The sequence below is a fragment of the Cyprinodon variegatus genome, unplaced genomic scaffold, assembly GCF_000732505.1.
Source record: "Cyprinodon variegatus isolate N-32 unplaced genomic scaffold, C_variegatus-1.0 Scaffold1392, whole genome shotgun sequence".
NCBI lineage: Eukaryota > Metazoa > Chordata > Actinopteri > Cyprinodontiformes > Cyprinodontidae > Cyprinodon > Cyprinodon variegatus.
Genome location: NW_015151845.1, coordinates 42586 through 61624, shown reverse-complemented (window position 1 = coordinate 61624; position 19039 = coordinate 42586). Strand labels below are relative to the sequence as shown.

Below are 19039 nucleotides of genomic sequence, written 5' to 3'. Positions count from 1 at the left end.
TTGAAAGAAGTGTTTACATTTATTTTAAAAATTTATTTATTATACAAATTTTTATGCATCGGAAAACACAATGAATGTTTTTTTTTTGACCTCCTGCACACCATATTAAAACAAACAAAAAAAAATAAGTATTTTTTCCTTTTCATACATTTTTGAAAAAGCTCAAGGGAGCCGCAAAGGGGGCATTAAAGAGCCACATGTGGCTCTGGAGCCGTGGGTTGCCGATCCCTGCTCTAGGTGTTTTGAAATCTGATAGCAGAACAATTTGGACCATCAGATTGAGAAGTTATAGAGTTGTAAAGACAATACCACATTCACCCCTCTAGAATAAATTGTACATCAGAAAAATATATTTCAGATCAGACCAGCATCATAGCTGTTTTAGCTAGCGTAGTAAGCTGCTCTAGCCAATGAATGAGTCACATGACTCATTCATTTTGACAGTCTCAAGTTACAGAGCAGAGTTTTGGAGAAGGGCAGGCTGCATGGAGCATCCAATTATGCCAAGTGTACAAATTTTGACCAAATAAACCATCTAATATTTCACAAATTAAGCTAATACTTGGGTCAAAAGTTATACTTGATGCTTTAGCAAGAACAGAGGAGGTTTAGGTATAGGGAAGCATGGCACAAAGCCAATGGTCAAGACTTCTCTTTGATGGAGACAGGAAAAATTACAAACTATGGGAACCAACATTTTTAGGATATCTTTGATCACAAGGGCTGAACCACCGAACATGATCATGAAGAAGTAGATGCAAAGAGAAACACCAACGCTTATGCAGAGCTAATTCAGATATCAGGTGACAAAAGTTAATCACTTATTTTGTATGACGCGACAGACGACGGGCGTGCGGTGCTTGGAATCCTACAGGCCCATTACTCCGGAGTGATAAAGACCAGAGGGATAAACTTGTATACCGAGCTGACTTCACTGCAGAAATAACCCGCTGAATTGGTTACCGAGTATATCATCAGAGCTGAGACCTCTGCTGTTTGATCAACAGCAGAGGTCAACGTCTTAAAAATGTGCTGAGGAACGCACTGTACATCCCTTCATATCCGCAAGACATCTTCTCAGTGAAAGCTGCAACATCCATTGGAGTGACAATGAACTTCAAAGAAGGAAATAACGTTCTTCTCAGACACGTTACCAAATTCCCCATTCACAGATGTAACGAACTGTATGACTTACACACGATGGACAAAGAATGTGATGATTAGTGTTAAAAATTTTATGACTTACAAAGTTGGCATGAGATTCTTGGACATTGCAATTACAGAGATGTGTTGAAATTAGAAAATGCTGTTAATAGCATTGACATTAAAGGGAGAGGTGAATCAATGCCATATTGTGAAGTCTGCACGAAGGGAAAATTTGTTCAAATTAGGATCAGGGAGCCAGATGCAAGAGCTAAAATACCACTAGAAATGATCCACACAGATTTAGCAGGACCTATAGACCCAATGTCCAAAGATGGTCACAGATATGCATTATCCTTCACAGACAATTATTCTAGTGCAGTCATTGTATTCCTTTTGAAAAACAAGTGTGACACAGTACAAGCTACTGAAAAGTTTATTGCTGACATGGCTCCACATGGAAAGATTAAATGTATGAGGTCAGACAATGGTACAGAATTCCCAGGAAAAGATTACCAGGCATTACTGAGCAGAAATGGTATCAGACATGAGACATCAGCACCATATTCTCCACATCAAAATGGTACGGCAGAACGAAACTGGAGAACTCTATTTGACATGGCTAGATGTATGCTAATAGATGCTGGATTGCCAAAAATGTTATGGCCATACGCAGTTCAGACAGCTGCTGTAGTGCGAAACAGATGTTTTAACAATTGCACAAAGCAAACCCATTACTTCATGCTGACAGGCAGACAACCTAAGATTTCTAGGATGCACAAGTTTGGATGTGTTTATTACACTTATAAACAAAAGAAAGGGAAGTTGGATTCGAGGTGTGAGAAAGGCATTTTTTGAGGGTATGACAAGAATAGTCCAGCCTATATGGACTACTATCCAAATAGCAGAAAAATACAGAAACACAGGTTTGTGGAATTTACATCCAAAATGAAAATTGTGACGGATGTAGCGTTGGATGATGATGATGATTAGAACCAGACCCAGAGCAATCAAAACTCCAGATGCTGACCCCGTAAATGTTTCTGACCATAAACTGAGCACAGAAGATGAACCAATGGCTAGTACCAGCTAGACAACAACACATTTGGAACTTGAGAGAAGATACTCCGTTAGAGAGAGAAAGAAACCAGGTTATTTAGATGACCATGTCTGTAGCATTGATGATGAAGAGCAGATAGCTAACATTGATTATTGTTACAGATTGATAAGTAGAGTACCTTAAACCGACAAAGAAGCTGTAAGATCTGTGAATGCAAAAGAATGTGTTAAAGCAATGGATGAGGAAATGTAGTCATTAAAGGACTATGTTACTTTTTCCCTTACCAACTTTCCTGAGGGTAAAGTTGTAGTGAGTAAAGCTAGATATGTTGTCAAAGGATTAAGTCAAAAGAAAGGTTTCAACTATGGTGAAACCTTTTCACCAGTGTTGATGCAAAAGGTGGCACAGGAGAACATGTTTGTTTGCCAGATGGATGTAAAAACAGCATATTAAGATGCCCCCATAGAGAGTGAAGTTTATATTGATCAACCAGAATGCTACAAGAAGGAATCTCAAGAAAATGAAAGACTGGTGTATAAACTGCAAAAATCACTGTACAGACTTAGACAGTCAGACAGAAACTGGAACAAAATGTTGTTGCTGCCAGTGATATGAATACTCTTAGAGATGTAAAAGAGAAACTTGCATCCAAATTTAGGATGAGAGTTTTAGGGAAGATGACAAATTTTCTGGCATTGACTTTTAGCAAGATGCTGATGGTATTAAAATCTCACAGTCAAAGTATGTGGGGAAAATATTGGAAAAGTTTGACATGCAGAACTGTAAGCCATGAACTACCCCTTGTGAGCATAAAACTAACTATACTGATAATGCTGAAGTAATGAGTGAGTTTGGAAAATACAGGGAGGCAGTAGGAAGCATAATCTATTTGTTATCAATGCCAGATTTAAGCTATGTAATAAATGAACTGGCACAGTACTTTGCAAACCCAACCACGGAGCAGTGGAATACTGTAAAGCATGTTTTCAGGTATCTAAAAGGCATGTTAAAACATAGTAAAAAAGGGTGCCTGTGATGAACTTATTTATTCATACAGGGATGCAAATTGGGCAGGTGATGTATCAGAAGTACACCAAGAAGTATAATAGCTTACTCTATGAGTCTAAATAAAAAATTTCCATTAGTCTAATGGAAGTCCAAATGGCAGCCTACAGTAACACGTGAGGCAGAGTACATGGCACTAGCTGCTACTGTACAGGAATGCTTATACTTGTAACGACTGTTGTATAACGTGGATGGTAAGGATTATTTGGCTAAGATTTATGAGGACAATCAGGGTACCATATCCTTAGCCAAAAATCCTGTGTATAGACAAAGATGTAAACATATTGATATTAAATATCATAGAAGCCCAGGGGGAAAGAGAGCAAGCCGGTTCGGCGAGTCGGGTTTTAAGCTGTGAAAAAGTGCTGATCATTGTATAATAAATCTCAGAGACAGCAGACATGCAATGTTTTAAAAGCTAATGTGTCTAACGGATCTAGTGAATTATTACTTTTTGCACAAAACTAGGACAAAAAATCTGACAGGATCAGGAAATAAAACAGCGTGATTGGCTGTAAGGAGAGTGGAGACAGAGGACACTGAGTTCACTGAACAAAACCTGCTCCCTGCCAGGTTAGCTTTGGGGACTTTGTGACTGAATTAGAGGCTGAGTAGACTCTTTGTGAAACTGAAAACTCAGAGTTTCCCTGATTTCAGATTTAGAAAACTTTCAGTTTTCACTTAACCTGCTTCGTAGAATAGATCCCAGATGGAGGTTCAGTGAAACAGGCTGCAACATTAGCCTCTTCGTGCCGCTGATGAATCGCAGCAAGAGGACCTTCCTCTTGATGGCTATCGCCTTGGATAGATACATGAGTGTGGTGCATCCTCACCATCCCATCAGCGCTTTGGCTGTGGCTGGTCCCCATCACAATGATAGTCCAAACTTCTCGCTGTAACACATCAAGACCGCCTACTGCAAAAGCTTCATTGTAGACACAAAGACCGATGGAAATCTGTCCTGGCATAGGTTCACGTTTCTCCTTTCTTTCTATATGCCTTTGCTAGTAATGCTCTACTGCATCTTCAACATCATCAGCTGCCTGAGGAGGAGACAGCTGGCCCACCAGGCCAAGTTTAAAAAAAGTCTGTACTTCACTGTGTTGTTTCGCGTGCTTTTCATCATCTGCTTCCTTTCCAGCAACATTACTGCACTTTCCATCTGGATCAAGATGTCCCAAGGGTTCAAGTGTGCTGATATGGAGGGGCCAACCACAGTTTGCTTTATCACTATCAGTTTGATGTATCTCAACAACGTGCTGGACCCTGTGGTCTACTATTTCTCCAGCCTGGCTTTTTAAGAACATCTGTTGGAAAACTCTGCATCTGCCCCAAACAGCACAGAAAGAAAAACACTAGAGACGGTCACTGAGCCAGCTTTGCTTAGAAGAATGAGACTGCAGATTCAGAACTAAAATCCCACAAGAAAGGAGTCATTTATCTCCAGTTAGCATCATGTATGGATGAAAAGGCAAATGAAATGATGTTTTTTCCTTCCCTTATTGCTTTTGGAAATATTTTATTTGCACTTCTCTTATTTTCTTGCACAACTATGCGTCAGCATGTTTATATATATCGTTCCAATAATGCACTTAGATAATTTTTTCTGGTAAGCATTTTATAGGAATTTCTTTATTACTTCTTTTTCAGTTTAATTAAGTAGATCACTATATTGGGACTTTTTGTTAGTCTAACCTCATATGTATGAAATGGTAGTTTTAATTAATTTTAAGGAAATGTTCTACAAAGATAGATTTAAAGAAATATTCTGGTTCCTCTCACGATTTTATGGTTCATGGTTGTCTCATTTTCTTCCACTGGAGGAATATATATATATATATATATATGTTTTTGTTTTCAATCCCTGAGCTGTCTTTATGCATTACTGTAGCCACAACAAAAAGCAGTGTAAAGTAAAAATATAGGTACCTCTCCAAAATATGACTTTGGTAAAAGTACAAGTCACTGACTGGACAGTTATATGGTTAAGTACTAAACCAGGCTTATAGATACTGAAACAGAATGTATAATCATTTCATAAGAAGTTACTTCGATGTGTTTCTTCAAGTTGGACAGGGAGTTTTGTAATATAGAGTGAAAAGAAAAAGGAAACTAAGAAACAAATTATTTGCGCACACATGGTACCGCGACTGCACAACTACGGGCACCGCAGGCATGGATGGACTGGTCATCCAGGGCTGTTGGCCAGTCATTACTCATACAGGTTAATCATCTCGTTATCTCACGAAATCAACTGTTCTCTTGTGATAACAAGATAATTATCTTCTTATCTCGAGAAAAATGTATGGTTTAACCGTGATAACAAGATAGTTATGTCATTATCTCTAGAAGACGAAGAAAAAAAGAAAGCCGAGTACGACCGCTCTTGATTTCCATACTAACATGCAAAATTGATCTGACTTTTTTATATTTTGGATCCGACCTAAATGCATTTTAGTGGGATTGTAAATTATATCGCATGATCAATTTGGTTTTAAGAGAAAAGTGAGACAGTTGGTGTAAAAGCAAAGGAGATGCAGGAATTTCTGCAAGTGAAAAATAATTGGTTGGATTCTCATTATGTCTAGAATAAGGAGAAGTTTTAAATAGTATTATTTCCAGCGGCCTTCTATAGTAAATAAAATGTATCTACATGCAAAAAAGATGGGGCACGATATTTAATACTACACTTGGGATGTAAAAATTAGCTTTCCATGAAACCATGCAAAAAATCCACTTGCAGTGACAATTTCAGCAGCCAGGCAAATTTTTTAAATCCATAACGAAAAGTTAAAGAACACAAAATGTATATATTTGGCTGTAGCAAATTAATCATAAACAGATAGAACATCAAACCTGATGTTTTCACTTGGTTTGTTTAATAGGCAACCTCAGAACCTGATAAATATTGTACTTAAAATGTATATTGTTAGTTTGTGGTGGTGATAATAGGGAAAGCAGACAGGCAGACTGGTAGTGAGCTTAAACAGGAGGGTAACAGGCTTTACAAGGCAAATGGAGGCAGAAACCTTTGGTTACAAGTTGATGCAGGTAGATTCCAAACTTGATGGCTGACAGGAAATAGGCCTTTCAGCAGATTAGTGGCAGGTTGAAAAAACCTCGACGAGTAGAAGCAGTCCAGAATGTGATCAGAGTCAGAGGCTAAAAGAATTCAGTGAGTGCAGGTTAAGCACAGAAGGCAGACTACGCACACAGACACTGGAAAGAACAGCACACAGCCATGGAGGAGTTGACAGTCTGATAACGAATGACTGAGAGAGACAGGTATACATAGGCAAATTATACTGATTGGATTACAACTAAAAATTTATGCAACCCGTCTCTCTGACATCACATCGTAGACAGCTGTTACTTTAAAACTGACTGCAGGCAACCAAAATTTATTCTGCCATTGAACCACCGTCTGAATTAAAAATGAGAGACATGACCTTCCAGCTGGTCATCATGATACATATGATGCGCAAACTCTGTGGTACATTTGACAAAAGGACTACATCCCTCTTTAAAGAAGCTTTGAGCTGAGCTCCATTCTAATTGACTCTTTTGCAATCCCTCAGACTAAAGAATGCTTGTAGTGACACTGGAGAGGAAAACTCCCTTTGAACAAGAAGAAACCTCTACCAGAACCAGGCTCAATCTGAGCTGCCATCTGGCGAGGCCGAATGGGCGGAGACACAAAAGGTTACTGTCAACCAGCACCACAGACGGCTTCGTCCGGGAAACACACAGCCAGGCAGACGAGCCAGAAGCCAGGTCCTACGTCAGTTGATGAACGAGTGCAGATACAGTTAGTCACAGTCAGAGAAACAGGACTGCACTGGAAAACAGGCCAAGCTCCATCATCTATAAACACAGGTGTTGATGGCAGCAGCACAAATGATATTTCTCTCCAGGATGTATTCACAGCCAAACAGGAAGGTGGAATCACAGAAACCAAATCCAGAGCTTGGATTGGCTGAGGGCTACAATAATATAAGGTCAACATTCATGTGTTTTCTCTTATGCTGATAGCATTTCAATTGCTCTAAATTAATTAAAACCTAATTTGATCACATTCTGAATTCTTCAAGATAAACTTTGCTTCTCAAACATTAAATCCATGCCAACCTGAAATATCAATGCATCATGTCATTGATTATGGTTTTCAACCATGTTTCCCTTCTTCTTTGTGTATAGTAGCTTGGTTTTGTCAGGGGCAGTCCTCACTAGTTAAGTCTACTTCTGTCACCAGTTATTTTCACTTCCTGTTTATTCTGTATTCGTTTCCTATTTCATTTTAGACCGCTTCACTTCCTGAGTTCCTCCCGGCAATCAGAATCTGCCACACTTTCACCTAGTGTTTGTGATCCTCCTGTGTTTGTTGGCCTATTTGTTTCTCAGTCATGCAGCTTCCCTGACGAACTGCAGCCAGTTCGTCATTGTCCTTTGATTCAAGCGTTCGAGCCCTTTTGGATTTGAAATTAGCTTTTTTTTTAGCAATTGTTTTTATCCTGCTTGTTTGTGGACCTTTCCCTGTCTCTGTTTTTGCTACTTCTGCTTACTTTGTGTTTTTGGTGTTTGACCCCAGTGTACTAAAAGAATCTTGAACATTACTCCACTGTGTCAGGTCTTGCATTTGAGCTCTCTATTCCTGAGCCGTACGACAGGTTTAGTTGAGTTTCACTGGTTTAGTCAAGAGCTTTTTGCTGAAATATGTTGGACTTGGAGCTGAAGGATTTTTGGATTCTATATTTTGAGTGGAAGATGGGGTGAATTTATTCCATATATTTGCAGAAATATCTGTTGTTCCAACACAAAACATATAACAATCCAAATAATCTATCCATCCATTTTCTTACACGCTCATCCCAAGTGTGGTCACAAGGGGTGCTGGTGCCTATCTTCAGCGGTCTACAGGCAGAGAACCTGTGCATGCTCAGGGAGAACATGCAAACTCCATGCAGAAAGACCGGGCCGGGAATTGAACCCAGAACCTTCTTGCTGCAAGGCAGCAGTGCTACTGTCCAGTCCATTCCAAATAATATTTGATTAAATAAAATATTTACAACCCATACGGGGGTTGGTAATGAATACAACCTCTGTTGCACAACAACAGTAGCCTCGGATGATTTAACACTGTGACACGACTGAACTGCTAAGTACTGTGTTTAAAAAAAAACAGTGGTTAAATTCATCAGCATGGATGGAGCATCTTACAGGGTCTGAAAATGATGATACACAAACAGTCTTTTACAATCAACAACACCAAGCTGATTAAGCCTCTGAAAAAAATCTGATTATTCAGCATCAGGAAAATAATCATATATAAGAACTAATATCAATCAAAAGATCCATATGTTATGTGAAATGATTGATTTAATCACAACGCAGGTTGTTCTTCATTTTTTAAAATAGGATTTAATTAACACTATTTCGGCATGTTTCACAGTATTACATTACAACTTTCTCATCTATTAAGCAGCCATATCAAGCAACAGAAGAAGAACAAAACTATTCAAAGTATATTATTCAAATCTGAGGAAAATTTGAAGTTTAATCAAATTTATGCATAAAAAAAAAACAAAATCCTCACTTGACTGGTTTGGTAATAACATTTTGTTCACCTTCTGCTGCTAAATCTTTTGATATTAAATATTTGTCTTTATAAATTCCATGCTAAAGTTTTTTAATGGAAACTCCATTCATATGACAACAGAATTTAGCGAAACAGTAATAAAAAAAGTAAAAGCTTGAAAAAAGATCTTAAATGAGTAAATATGAATTATCTCCTTTGTTAAACAATGTTATAGATTATAGATCATTATCTTATAAAGGTATGGCTTTCAAAAGGCCTGCATAAACTTCTGAAAACATGTCATACTTAACTTGAATTAAAAAGTTACGTAAGGTTTATATTTTCATTGAATTTACTTAAGTCAGCAGTAATTCACAATGCATGTCCTATCAAGCCATGTTACAAGAATAATATTTTCGGTCCACATTCACTCATATGAAAATGTTTCCACCCAATCATGGTCTATGCGGGAGTAAAAATCTGGCCTGTGGTCCTTTTCCTGCATGTCTCTCCCCTTCTCTCTAACCCCTTTCCTGTCAGCCTAATGTTCAGAAAAAACGAGCCACCAGTGCTGTAAAAACTCAAAAAAAAAAAAAAAGAAGAAGAAGCTGCTTTAGCTTTAGAAAAGGTAAACAACAAAATTTAGGGAGTCTGAGTTTCTTAAAATGTCCTCTTTTTTTGTAAAGACTGGAGCATGCAAAGAATTGTCATTCTATCAGAATATTTTTAAAAGATCCTGACTGCATGGCATCCTGATATGACTGACCAAGACCAACGCTATTGATTCCAGATCTTCTCCTGATGATCAGTCTCTCTCTGCCTCATGGTTTTTGTGCTTCCTCGTTCCTTGTCCAGTCATGATGCTGAGATGATGCAGGATATGGATAGATTGGCTGAGGCCTCCTACAGTAATGGTACTGCTCCTTGTGGTCTAGAAAAAACCCTTATGATCTTAAAGAGATGAAAAAGTGTCTTTGGATTTTCGCTCTGGATCCTTTACCCAATCTATACATCTCCGAAAAGCAAAAGAAAATGAATGGACCTCTTCTGATGCTCCGTTCTGCTGAAGCCAGTATCTGTCCTCTTGGTGGTGCTATGACTTTAGATTCTTAGGCATCTCCAGTACACTGTACACTGTCTCAGTTTGTAGGAGGCTCTGCTCTGTATTTAGGTTGACAGACCCTGAAGTTGTTTGTGTGCTCCCATCTCCCAATGATTCGCTTTTTTTGTCACTTTTGACAGAGTTCGCCTTTCTAGGGACACTATAGACTGTATCTACCATCAGACACTCGCTGAAGACAAGTTCATCTCTTGAGATACCGTTCTCTCCAGGCGGACTGGCCTCCACGTTTTCATAAGAAGGCTCAGCTTCACTGGAAGTTGTGGAATCTCTGACCTCAGATTGTGGCTGCGTCTCTAACGGTCCGCTTTGTATTAACTGGGCAACAGCTGTTGTCTCCTGGAGTAAAAGTAGAAGCAAAGGTTGTTTTCTTTTAAATATAGAAACTCAGTAAGGCTCCATTTATTATAAATAATTGAATCAAATATTGATCATCATCTAATGGATTACCTGATTATGTTTTTGATGAAGTTTTCTGATAAGAAAAACAAATAAAGCACAGAGAAGTACAGAAGTAAGAACGATAAAGATGATGATAAAGATAAAAATACTAGAAGCTGTTCTTAATTCCGTCTTCTGTTCAAGATTAGATTTGAGCACACCTGTAAAAAATAAAGAAAAAAGGTTATAGCTACCAATTATTTCCTTTTAGACTTGTAATAAGCACACATAACATGCCATTTTTAATGAATGGAAATAAAATGTGAAATGTTTGAAATTAAATAACTTTCATTAACTGCTATAATGATGAACGTTTTATTCTAGTTTATGAAAAACTTTTGCTACTTACAGATGGCTGAAATTTTTTCTGAGATGTTATTTGTGCTGACATTGTTGTTGCCGCTGCAAGTAACAGTTGAGTTGTCAGTGTGAATGCTGATATTGAAGTTTTTAAGAGACCTCTGAGTTGTTGTGCAGCCATCTTTATTACAGTTAGAAGACAGCCAAACATGCTGGATGGAGCAGTTTACTGTAAAATTACAGAATCCCATTGATATATTGGATGGATTCTCTGGAGTCAGAATCATCACTGGTCTGGGAACAATATCTGAAAATCAGAAACAGACAGATTGACTAATGTCACCATCTGCTGGTTACTTGTGTAAACACAATTCAAAAATTGACATTGACATCTCAATTCAAAACTCTAAAGAGTAAAAAAAAAAAAGATTTTGTGAGTCAATACATTTTAACAAATGAAACTGTCCTTTGTAACATTCTCTTTAGCTTAAGATAAAGTACAGCTTGAACATACCTTCTACAATCACTTGGTAGCTTTCTGATGTTCGAGTAAAATTTTTCAAGTAGGAGAACGTGAAGATGCCTGTATCTTTTACACGCAGCTGATTTATGCACAAGGTCAAGTTTTTTGGGCTAAAAGTCACTCTTCCTTTATAGTTAGGATTGATTTCATTCCCATTAGTGATTACTGTTTCACCAAACATCCAATCACCCTTAGTATGGGAAGGTGTTTTTCTGACATGCAGACACACCGAGCCGTTCCTTAGTCCATAAAGCATCACAGGCGAGTCTGTTGATGTAACTCCTATGAGAAAGGATTTAGGTTAACAACAATGTTAAATAAATGATGAGTTTACATATTAACAAAAATATATCACAGTATGAGTCAACTTAAAACTGATTTCAGTACTTCATATATTTATTTTGCATTAAATTAGAAATGTCTGTGAAAAAATAATTTCCTTTAAAATTACAAATTCATGGTCTTATAAACATCCAGCAGCTGGTATCTCACTGCAAACAAGCAAAGTGGTTGTGCGACACCAATCTCAAACATGTTTATATGTTAAATGTTCTGTAAATAGTCACATTTAGCTGTTTCTCTCTTTTTCATACAGGTCTCCTCACTAGTAGGCTTCCAGTAGCTTTGCAGTAGATCACACCCCAAAACATTGCTAATTTGATCATCAAATTTTGAATGAGAAGAACAGGGCCACCAGACATGCAGTACTAATAGTCAACAGGAAAGAGGTAGAGACAAATCTGTGCCATCTAGGCCTCTATGCTCCTGCAGTGTTTTTTATAGAATCATCTAGAAGGTGTCCATTGGTCAAAGACAAGACTAAGGTAAGAAACGCTGCAGCCTGATGACCACTGTACATCCCATACACACTGAAACATCCAGTGATGGCAAATATATTTCTAGAGACACATTATTCAAAGGTGACTAGATGGACTCTTGCCCAGATAGATGGAACTGCGTCTTTCAAGTCTAAGATATTTCTGATAACAATCACTGTGTAACCAGCAAAAAAAACAACGCCGTGAGCAATAAAATGTAATTGGTCTGTACTTATATACAGATGCAGTCTACATTTAGTCACCCATTCATGCAAACACTGATGGTGGTGAGCTATATTATAACCTCAGCGGCCTTGAGGCAAACAGACAGAAGCAAGGCTTACATACAATCAGGCCCCTCTGACCACCAAGAGCAGGCAAAGCAGGGAAAGTGCGTTGCCCAAGGATACGACGACTGAGAGAAACTGAGTGGTTACAGGAAGAACAGCTACCTCCTGAGCCACCATCCCCACAAAGAGTAACACAGTCTCCTACTTGACCTGACACGACCTTTATGGTGAAGGAAAACAGTCCATACGACACTTTTAGACAAGTGTCTGGAAAAATATGTTGTTTTTACACTAAAAGTGACGGCAGATTAAATAAATAGCTAGCCGTTAGAAGCAATGGTATGTATATTGGTCACAGATTTTTTTTCGTATTTTAGAAATAATTACCTGTAAAATTTTAGTTACTGTACTAAACTACCACTGTAATAATTTCAGTTTTTCACTTGGTAGTATTAAAACATTCAGGACATCATTGGTTTCCAAATAGCAATGCTTACACAGATAAATATTCTTAGAAAAAAGCCCAAATCTCTTTTACTTTAATCCAGGGGTCTCAAACCGGTTCCAGAAAGGGCCGTGTGGCTGCAGGTCATCAAGTCATCATGTTCAGACTGCACTCAGTTGATGAGATGACTGGGATCTGGTGTGCTATTGCTTGGTTGGAAAGAGAACCTGCAGCCATACGACCCTTTGAGTCCCCTGTGTTTATTCCATGTCCAAACTCGGTCTTCTATTGCAGGTAAAAGTTTCTAAGCTTCAGGGAAACCTCTAAAGGTGCCGGACAGGGGCTCAGGAAGATCAACTTTGGACATGCCTGCTTTAATTGATACTCTAATGGATAACACAATCTTACAACAATAACAAAAAACTTTGGCTCCACGTTTATCTGTCTAAGGCCCATGTAGTCACAACTTACTCCTATAATAATTTTATATCAACTATTGCTAACCATGATTCCATCAACTTAGCAATTATTTACTTTTTTTATGTTGGTTTATTACAGAAAATCTAAATAAATGAGATTAAAATGTGTGGTTGTAATGAGACAAACATGTTTAAACCTTCAATTAGCAGCCTATGAATACATTTACAAGACAGGGGATTTAGTAGTTTTCAACAATTAAGATAAACTTGCAAAAACTTTTTTTACTGATAAACCTCCATAACTCTTTTCTGTTTTTGATTCATGCAAAAGTTTTTTTTTGTTTTTTTTAAGACAGCAGATTTCCTGCCTTCAATGTTAGATATGCAAAGATAAAATATATTATTTTCAACTCACCAGTAAAGCTCCAAAAACACAGAAGAAAGACACATTTGAGGGCATCCATTGTCATTTTTTAGACGAAGTAAAGCTGAGAAAATGTGTTGCAGTTAACAAATGAAGCGAAGCCATCTGCGAATGCTTCAAATGAAGACTGCACCTGCTGTGATCAAAGTTCAGGAAATGAAACGCTGATGTCTTAAAATAAGTTTACCCACACACAATCTACTAATCCATACTGTAACACACTAATGTGTATTTTGTTTTCTCCTCAAAAAATCTGCAGAATTTAATTTACAGGGTGATGTTACATATAAAATGATGATAATTCAATATCTGACAAAAGACTACTTTTTCTTATTATTGTTTCGTATATTCATGCAGGGTACAAAACACTATGTAAATGGGTCAGCTTTGTTCTTCCAGAGGTTAACTACCAGGAGCATCAGTCATTACAGTGAATAAAAAGCCACTGTGGTGGACTACTGACCAGTACAGGGTGGGCCCAGCCTCACAGCCAATCATAAAAACTAAAGTTACTGAAATGTAACGGATGAATCTTGCAGTTATAAAACCCAAAACATATAAAGATGCATTCACAAACAGTGCATTTCATAGAATTTATTTTTGTTCAATTCTCTGAGGTTTGTTGTGCCTGTAAGTTGTACCATGCAAAGGATTGTAGGCAACTGTCCAGCAACTTTGCAGCTCTTATGCAGCTCTTACGCGGCAGATAGCAACATCAGGAAGACCCTATGCTAACTGAACTAGCAATAAGAGGCATCCTGCTACCTCTACCGCCTTTCTTACTGCTATTCATGGTGACCGCTAACGCACTCTGATTTAAGTACCCTTACCGATTGGCAATATTATGATGAACTTATGAACGCAACCAAGAAGAGCATATAAGTGTATAAAACTTAAAAAGAACCCTTAGGATAATTTAAACAAAGAAATCTACTTATTGTGGTAACCCAAGGATTACAACAGTGTGAGGGTGAATGTTGATCCTTCCCCCCAGGAAAGAGTACTGTTTAAATGCGTGTATTCAAACTTGAAGCTTTTGTGCCAAATTTGCTTTAAATGAAGCCCCACAATGACACAAGAGGCAACATGAAAACTGCGTGTTAAGTGTTCGAATTGTAATTTTTTGAGAAGAATAAATAAAATCACTTTTAAATAATTCACACTAAGAAAAGTTTTCTTTTACGTAAGCTCTTTATGATTATGGCAAAAAAAAAGAAAACATATCGACGCTCTTTGGGGCTGCATATTTCAGGACAGATGCTGTTCTGATCTGTCTAAAAGAAGTGGTGCCAAATTATCTCTGCAAGTATTTTCATGCTTAAATCTTCACATTTAGTAAGGCACCTATATAATCTCACTAAGACCTGCTGTATACAAAATAGTTTTACTTTAAATAAAGGGAGGCTATAAGAATGCTGTTTTACAAAAAAAAAAGTGTTTCGGTTTATGTCGTTGTATTAGGGTTGTTAAATATCTGGTATTTGAAGCCATTAATTATCCACAGTATTTGTTCAAATATGTATCTTCTGTAAAGATTGTTGGGATCTGGAGGTCTGTCCACTTTCTCCACCAGAGGGTGTACGAGATCTCCTGGAGCAGGAGCTGATTGCAACCACCTGTCGCTCATCTGCTCATCAGGAGATCCGTATTTAAGGAGGTGGAGGACTTCTCTACAGTGCCAGACTGTTTGCCAGTAACGGTTAGCAAGCCTGAGCCAACCAGCCTGTCTGAACCTCTGACTCCCTGAAAACCTGAACCTGATCTGTTCTCTCTTCTCGGCTTCCTAGATTGAACCTGCCTGAAACCTGAAATCCTGAAGAGTTTCTCTGCCAGTTATCTGCCTGTCCGTTCTCAGAAGAACCCTGGAGAATAATTCCTGTCAAAGCCCTGCCTGCCCGATTCTGGAAGGAAACTCAGATCAGTTATCTGCCAACACTCAATTAAGCTCTGCCTCTGCCTAGCCCTCAGCCTGCCGACAGCCTCTGGACCCTCAAGGTTCTCCCCCCCTCAGCCGCTCTGCTCAACTCCAGAACAGGTACAGCCTCGCTCTCTCTCAACCTGCAAATTACCTGGATCTCCACTAACTCCTCTGTCCCCCTCTGCAGTGAACCCACTCGTGACCAGTCCTGGATCCTATAACTCTGTGTTTTCAGAACCCACTCGTGACCAGACGAGTTCCCCTCTGGATCTGTTCATTTATTGTGTTCAAACCCTTCAATAAACTGTTAAACTTTTTTCCTGCCTCTGAGTGTTCTGCATGTGGGTTAGGCACCTTAAACCAAACATGACAAAGATAAGTCCAAACAGTATCCCCAAAACTAAATATCTACTTCCAGCTATTTTTTTTTTTTTTTACCATTCCTCATTACAATAAACTGATTTCTAAAACATACCGGTAGATTACATTTGACTAAGACAAATATGTCAAAAATCAAAGTTTAATTCATGTTTTATGAAAATTATGCTACAAGGAGACAAGCTACATTTGCTCGCACTGTGCGATCTTTGAAAGAGTTTTAATTTTGTTTGCTTGGTTGTTTGGTTCTTACTGCAAAGAGATTTACTGCAGAAGTTTTGTGGGAAAACAAAAAAAAAGTAGTGTAACAAAAAACAAGACAATCAGCAGGTAATCTGTCACGTCTACCAAAGCAGTTCTCTCCACTTCCTGTGTTGCTCATGGATGTAAGCAGACAAACGGGCATTGGTAAAACTGCAGATGTAAAAGACCCATTCAGTTACCCTAAGAATGAACTTTTATAAGGAAGACAGCGTCGAATCAGCTGGAAAATTGGACTGTTGTTTGTAACCTTCTGGATAGATTGCAGTACTATACAGTAGATATGATTACAATTGCTTAATATATAAGTTGTCATAGAGGAAATAATCTAAGATTGTACTGTAAATACTAAAGCCGTACCAAAAGATCCCAGGATGATTTTTAATGTGTCTTTATAAAATGGTTAGAATAATAATAGGGTTACAGTTACAAAACTCTCAGCTCGTCATATATTAAAATAAATTGCTTCAGATGACACCAAATATTAATCCATATTGCCTGATTGTAAGCCACTCATCCAGGCAGTGAGCTCCTTATTGCTGGCTCTGTATCCAACAGCGGCGATGGATGCAGGAGTTTGCCCTGCAAATGGAGGGTTGCTCTGCAGAGGGCCCGATGGCGCCTGTGTGTGACAGCCTTGCTTATTTCACTGAGCCCAAGGACTCCCAAGCTAGAATGCAGCCATGTGCATGTGTGCGTGAATTACATAATTACATTGTATATAAGTACCGTTTACTTTGTAGCTCTTACCACTGAGTCTGTAGAGAGTAGAAATAACATCCTGTCAGTCACTTATACCGGTAGTTTGTCTCTGCAAGAATCCCTGTAAAATTTTACTTGATAATTGATAACAAAAAGGTTTTGCTAAATTTAACGAAACTTAAAATCTTTGCTTGTTTTGTAAAATACAATGATGCATCCATAGCAGGAAATATTGCTCAACAGACACACATGTTTTAAATAATACGTTTATTAAACAAGGCACTTGAAGTTACATTAGCAGTTTGCGCATTGAGCTCTTGGTACCTAAAAATAAGTCAAATATTGTACTGACTGATGTAGAAACAAGGACAACATCACTCCAGATGCTGAGACTAAATCTAACGTAAAGCGCAGTCGTACGTACCTTTATCTTTTTTTTTTTTTTTTTTTTTTTTTTTTTTTGTGAGCGATCAAATCATTTTATGATAGGAAGGCACAAAACCTCAATTTTATCATGAGGACAGATTTTAGTTTTGCAAAAACTGACTTTACAAACTGACTGACACAGGCAATTGATCATTACCTTATCATTATTCAATGTTGAGCCGTTAAGTTTTTTTAGTAGCAAAAAGTAATTATCAATAATTTATTCATAGCCTACCACGTTAGTATTATGTCTCCACTGAGTTATTTTAGGTTAATTAAGAGCGGTAATATTCCCTATTTTCTAACAGTCAACTGCTCCATAGAAACTTTAGTAACTGAAAGTAAGGTGTAATACAATGTTTATTGAGAATTATATTAGCAAGATAAACTTTTAATTGATTAACGAATGGAAACATGGCAACATGTAGGTACATAATAAGGGTTATAATTGGCGAAGAGGCAAATCGACCCAAAGCCTACCTGGTTGTTGTAAAAGCACAACATCTGTAAGAAGAAATGTTTCAAATCAAATCCGAAGGTTTTGGGGAAATTACTAACACCTTCAACTAATTTTAATATTTAACAATAATAAACAAACAAAAATAAAAAAGCTAATTTTGATAAAGTACCATATTTCTTTAGTTTTACGGCTGTTACAGTTTTTAAAAGTTATTTTATTTAACTTTTCATTTAGCCTGTGTGATAAAATGTGGACAGATTTTACCTTGTGTTCTTTACAGAAACATTACTAAATCCTAACCCCAGTTAGTTTCTTCTATCCAGAACTCTAAGTCAACAGGTCATATGTACCAAATGGAAGCACAGAAGAGAAATATATTTACAAACACTGTACATAATGACATGAAAACATACTGTACACGTTTTAAAATAGCTCACAAAAAGTTTCATGAAAAATATACTTATACCCACAGAGCATAAGCTGACATATAACCTTGTATACTATCAAGGTTAGTTAATTTATTACTTGTTTATAAAAATTCCAGTTTTATTTCAAGTTAAAGTGATTTTAGTAAAATGACTACTCTCTTTTATCGTAACATGATAGTCCTCAAAGAGGAAAACTTGACCGTTAATCATGTTAGATTGTAATAAAATATGATACAGTCCCTTAAAGTAACGTATAAACATCATTTTCCAATATTTACACCACCTGTTGCAGGTCGTTTAAAAGGTCCAGTGTGTTTAATAAGAAGCTTAGTGAAAACATTATACTTTCACTTTTATAAAATCATAGGAAAATAACAGTTGTTGAATATTTAATAGTGCCAACCCCTTCCTTGTCCTATGCAATATAGCATGTTGGTACAGAAGCACAAGAAGGACAAATGAAATACAGTGACTTTGACATGGTAGTCATAATAATAATCATAATAACCTGGATCAAGCACAAGCAGGATGAAAAAGGTATTGTTTGGGTTGCAGTCTGCTCATATACTAAAAAAAGTGGGTAAAACCTCACACAATGCTCAATGCATTTATTTCAGTGGAAATTGCTTAAATATTTTATCAGGAAATAAAAAAAAACGAATGTTGAGCCAAATATCCTTCTTTTGAGGAACAAAATTTTTACTCTACCATTTTCTTGTGTGGAAACTTTAAAATAAAATGATGGCGTTTCAGTAATACATAATACAAACTCAAAGGTTATGTCTGAAAGTCTGCCCTCTCCCCTAGATCCCTCACTCACTATATAGAGTGAAGACTTTATAG

At 37.5% G+C, this 19039-nt stretch overlaps 1 protein-coding gene and 1 pseudogene across 1 annotated transcript; one reads left to right on the top strand and one right to left on the bottom strand.

The window, feature by feature from the left end:
• Positions 1–3364: 3364 nt before the first annotated feature.
• LOC107103196 lies at positions 3365–4627 on the top strand (annotated as a pseudogene).
• A 6118-nt stretch (positions 4628–10745) lies between these two features.
• LOC107103195 (SLAM family member 9-like) lies at positions 10746–13749 on the bottom strand. The gene is made up of 3 exons (XM_015402760.1): positions 13615–13749; positions 11219–11509; positions 10746–11011 (listed from the first exon to the last, which is right to left on the bottom strand). The coding sequence occupies exons 1-3, from the start codon at positions 13667–13669 to the stop codon at positions 10746–10748; spliced, it is 612 nt and encodes a 203-aa protein (XP_015258246.1). The 5' UTR covers positions 13670–13749.
• Positions 13750–19039: the final 5290 nt, after the last annotated feature.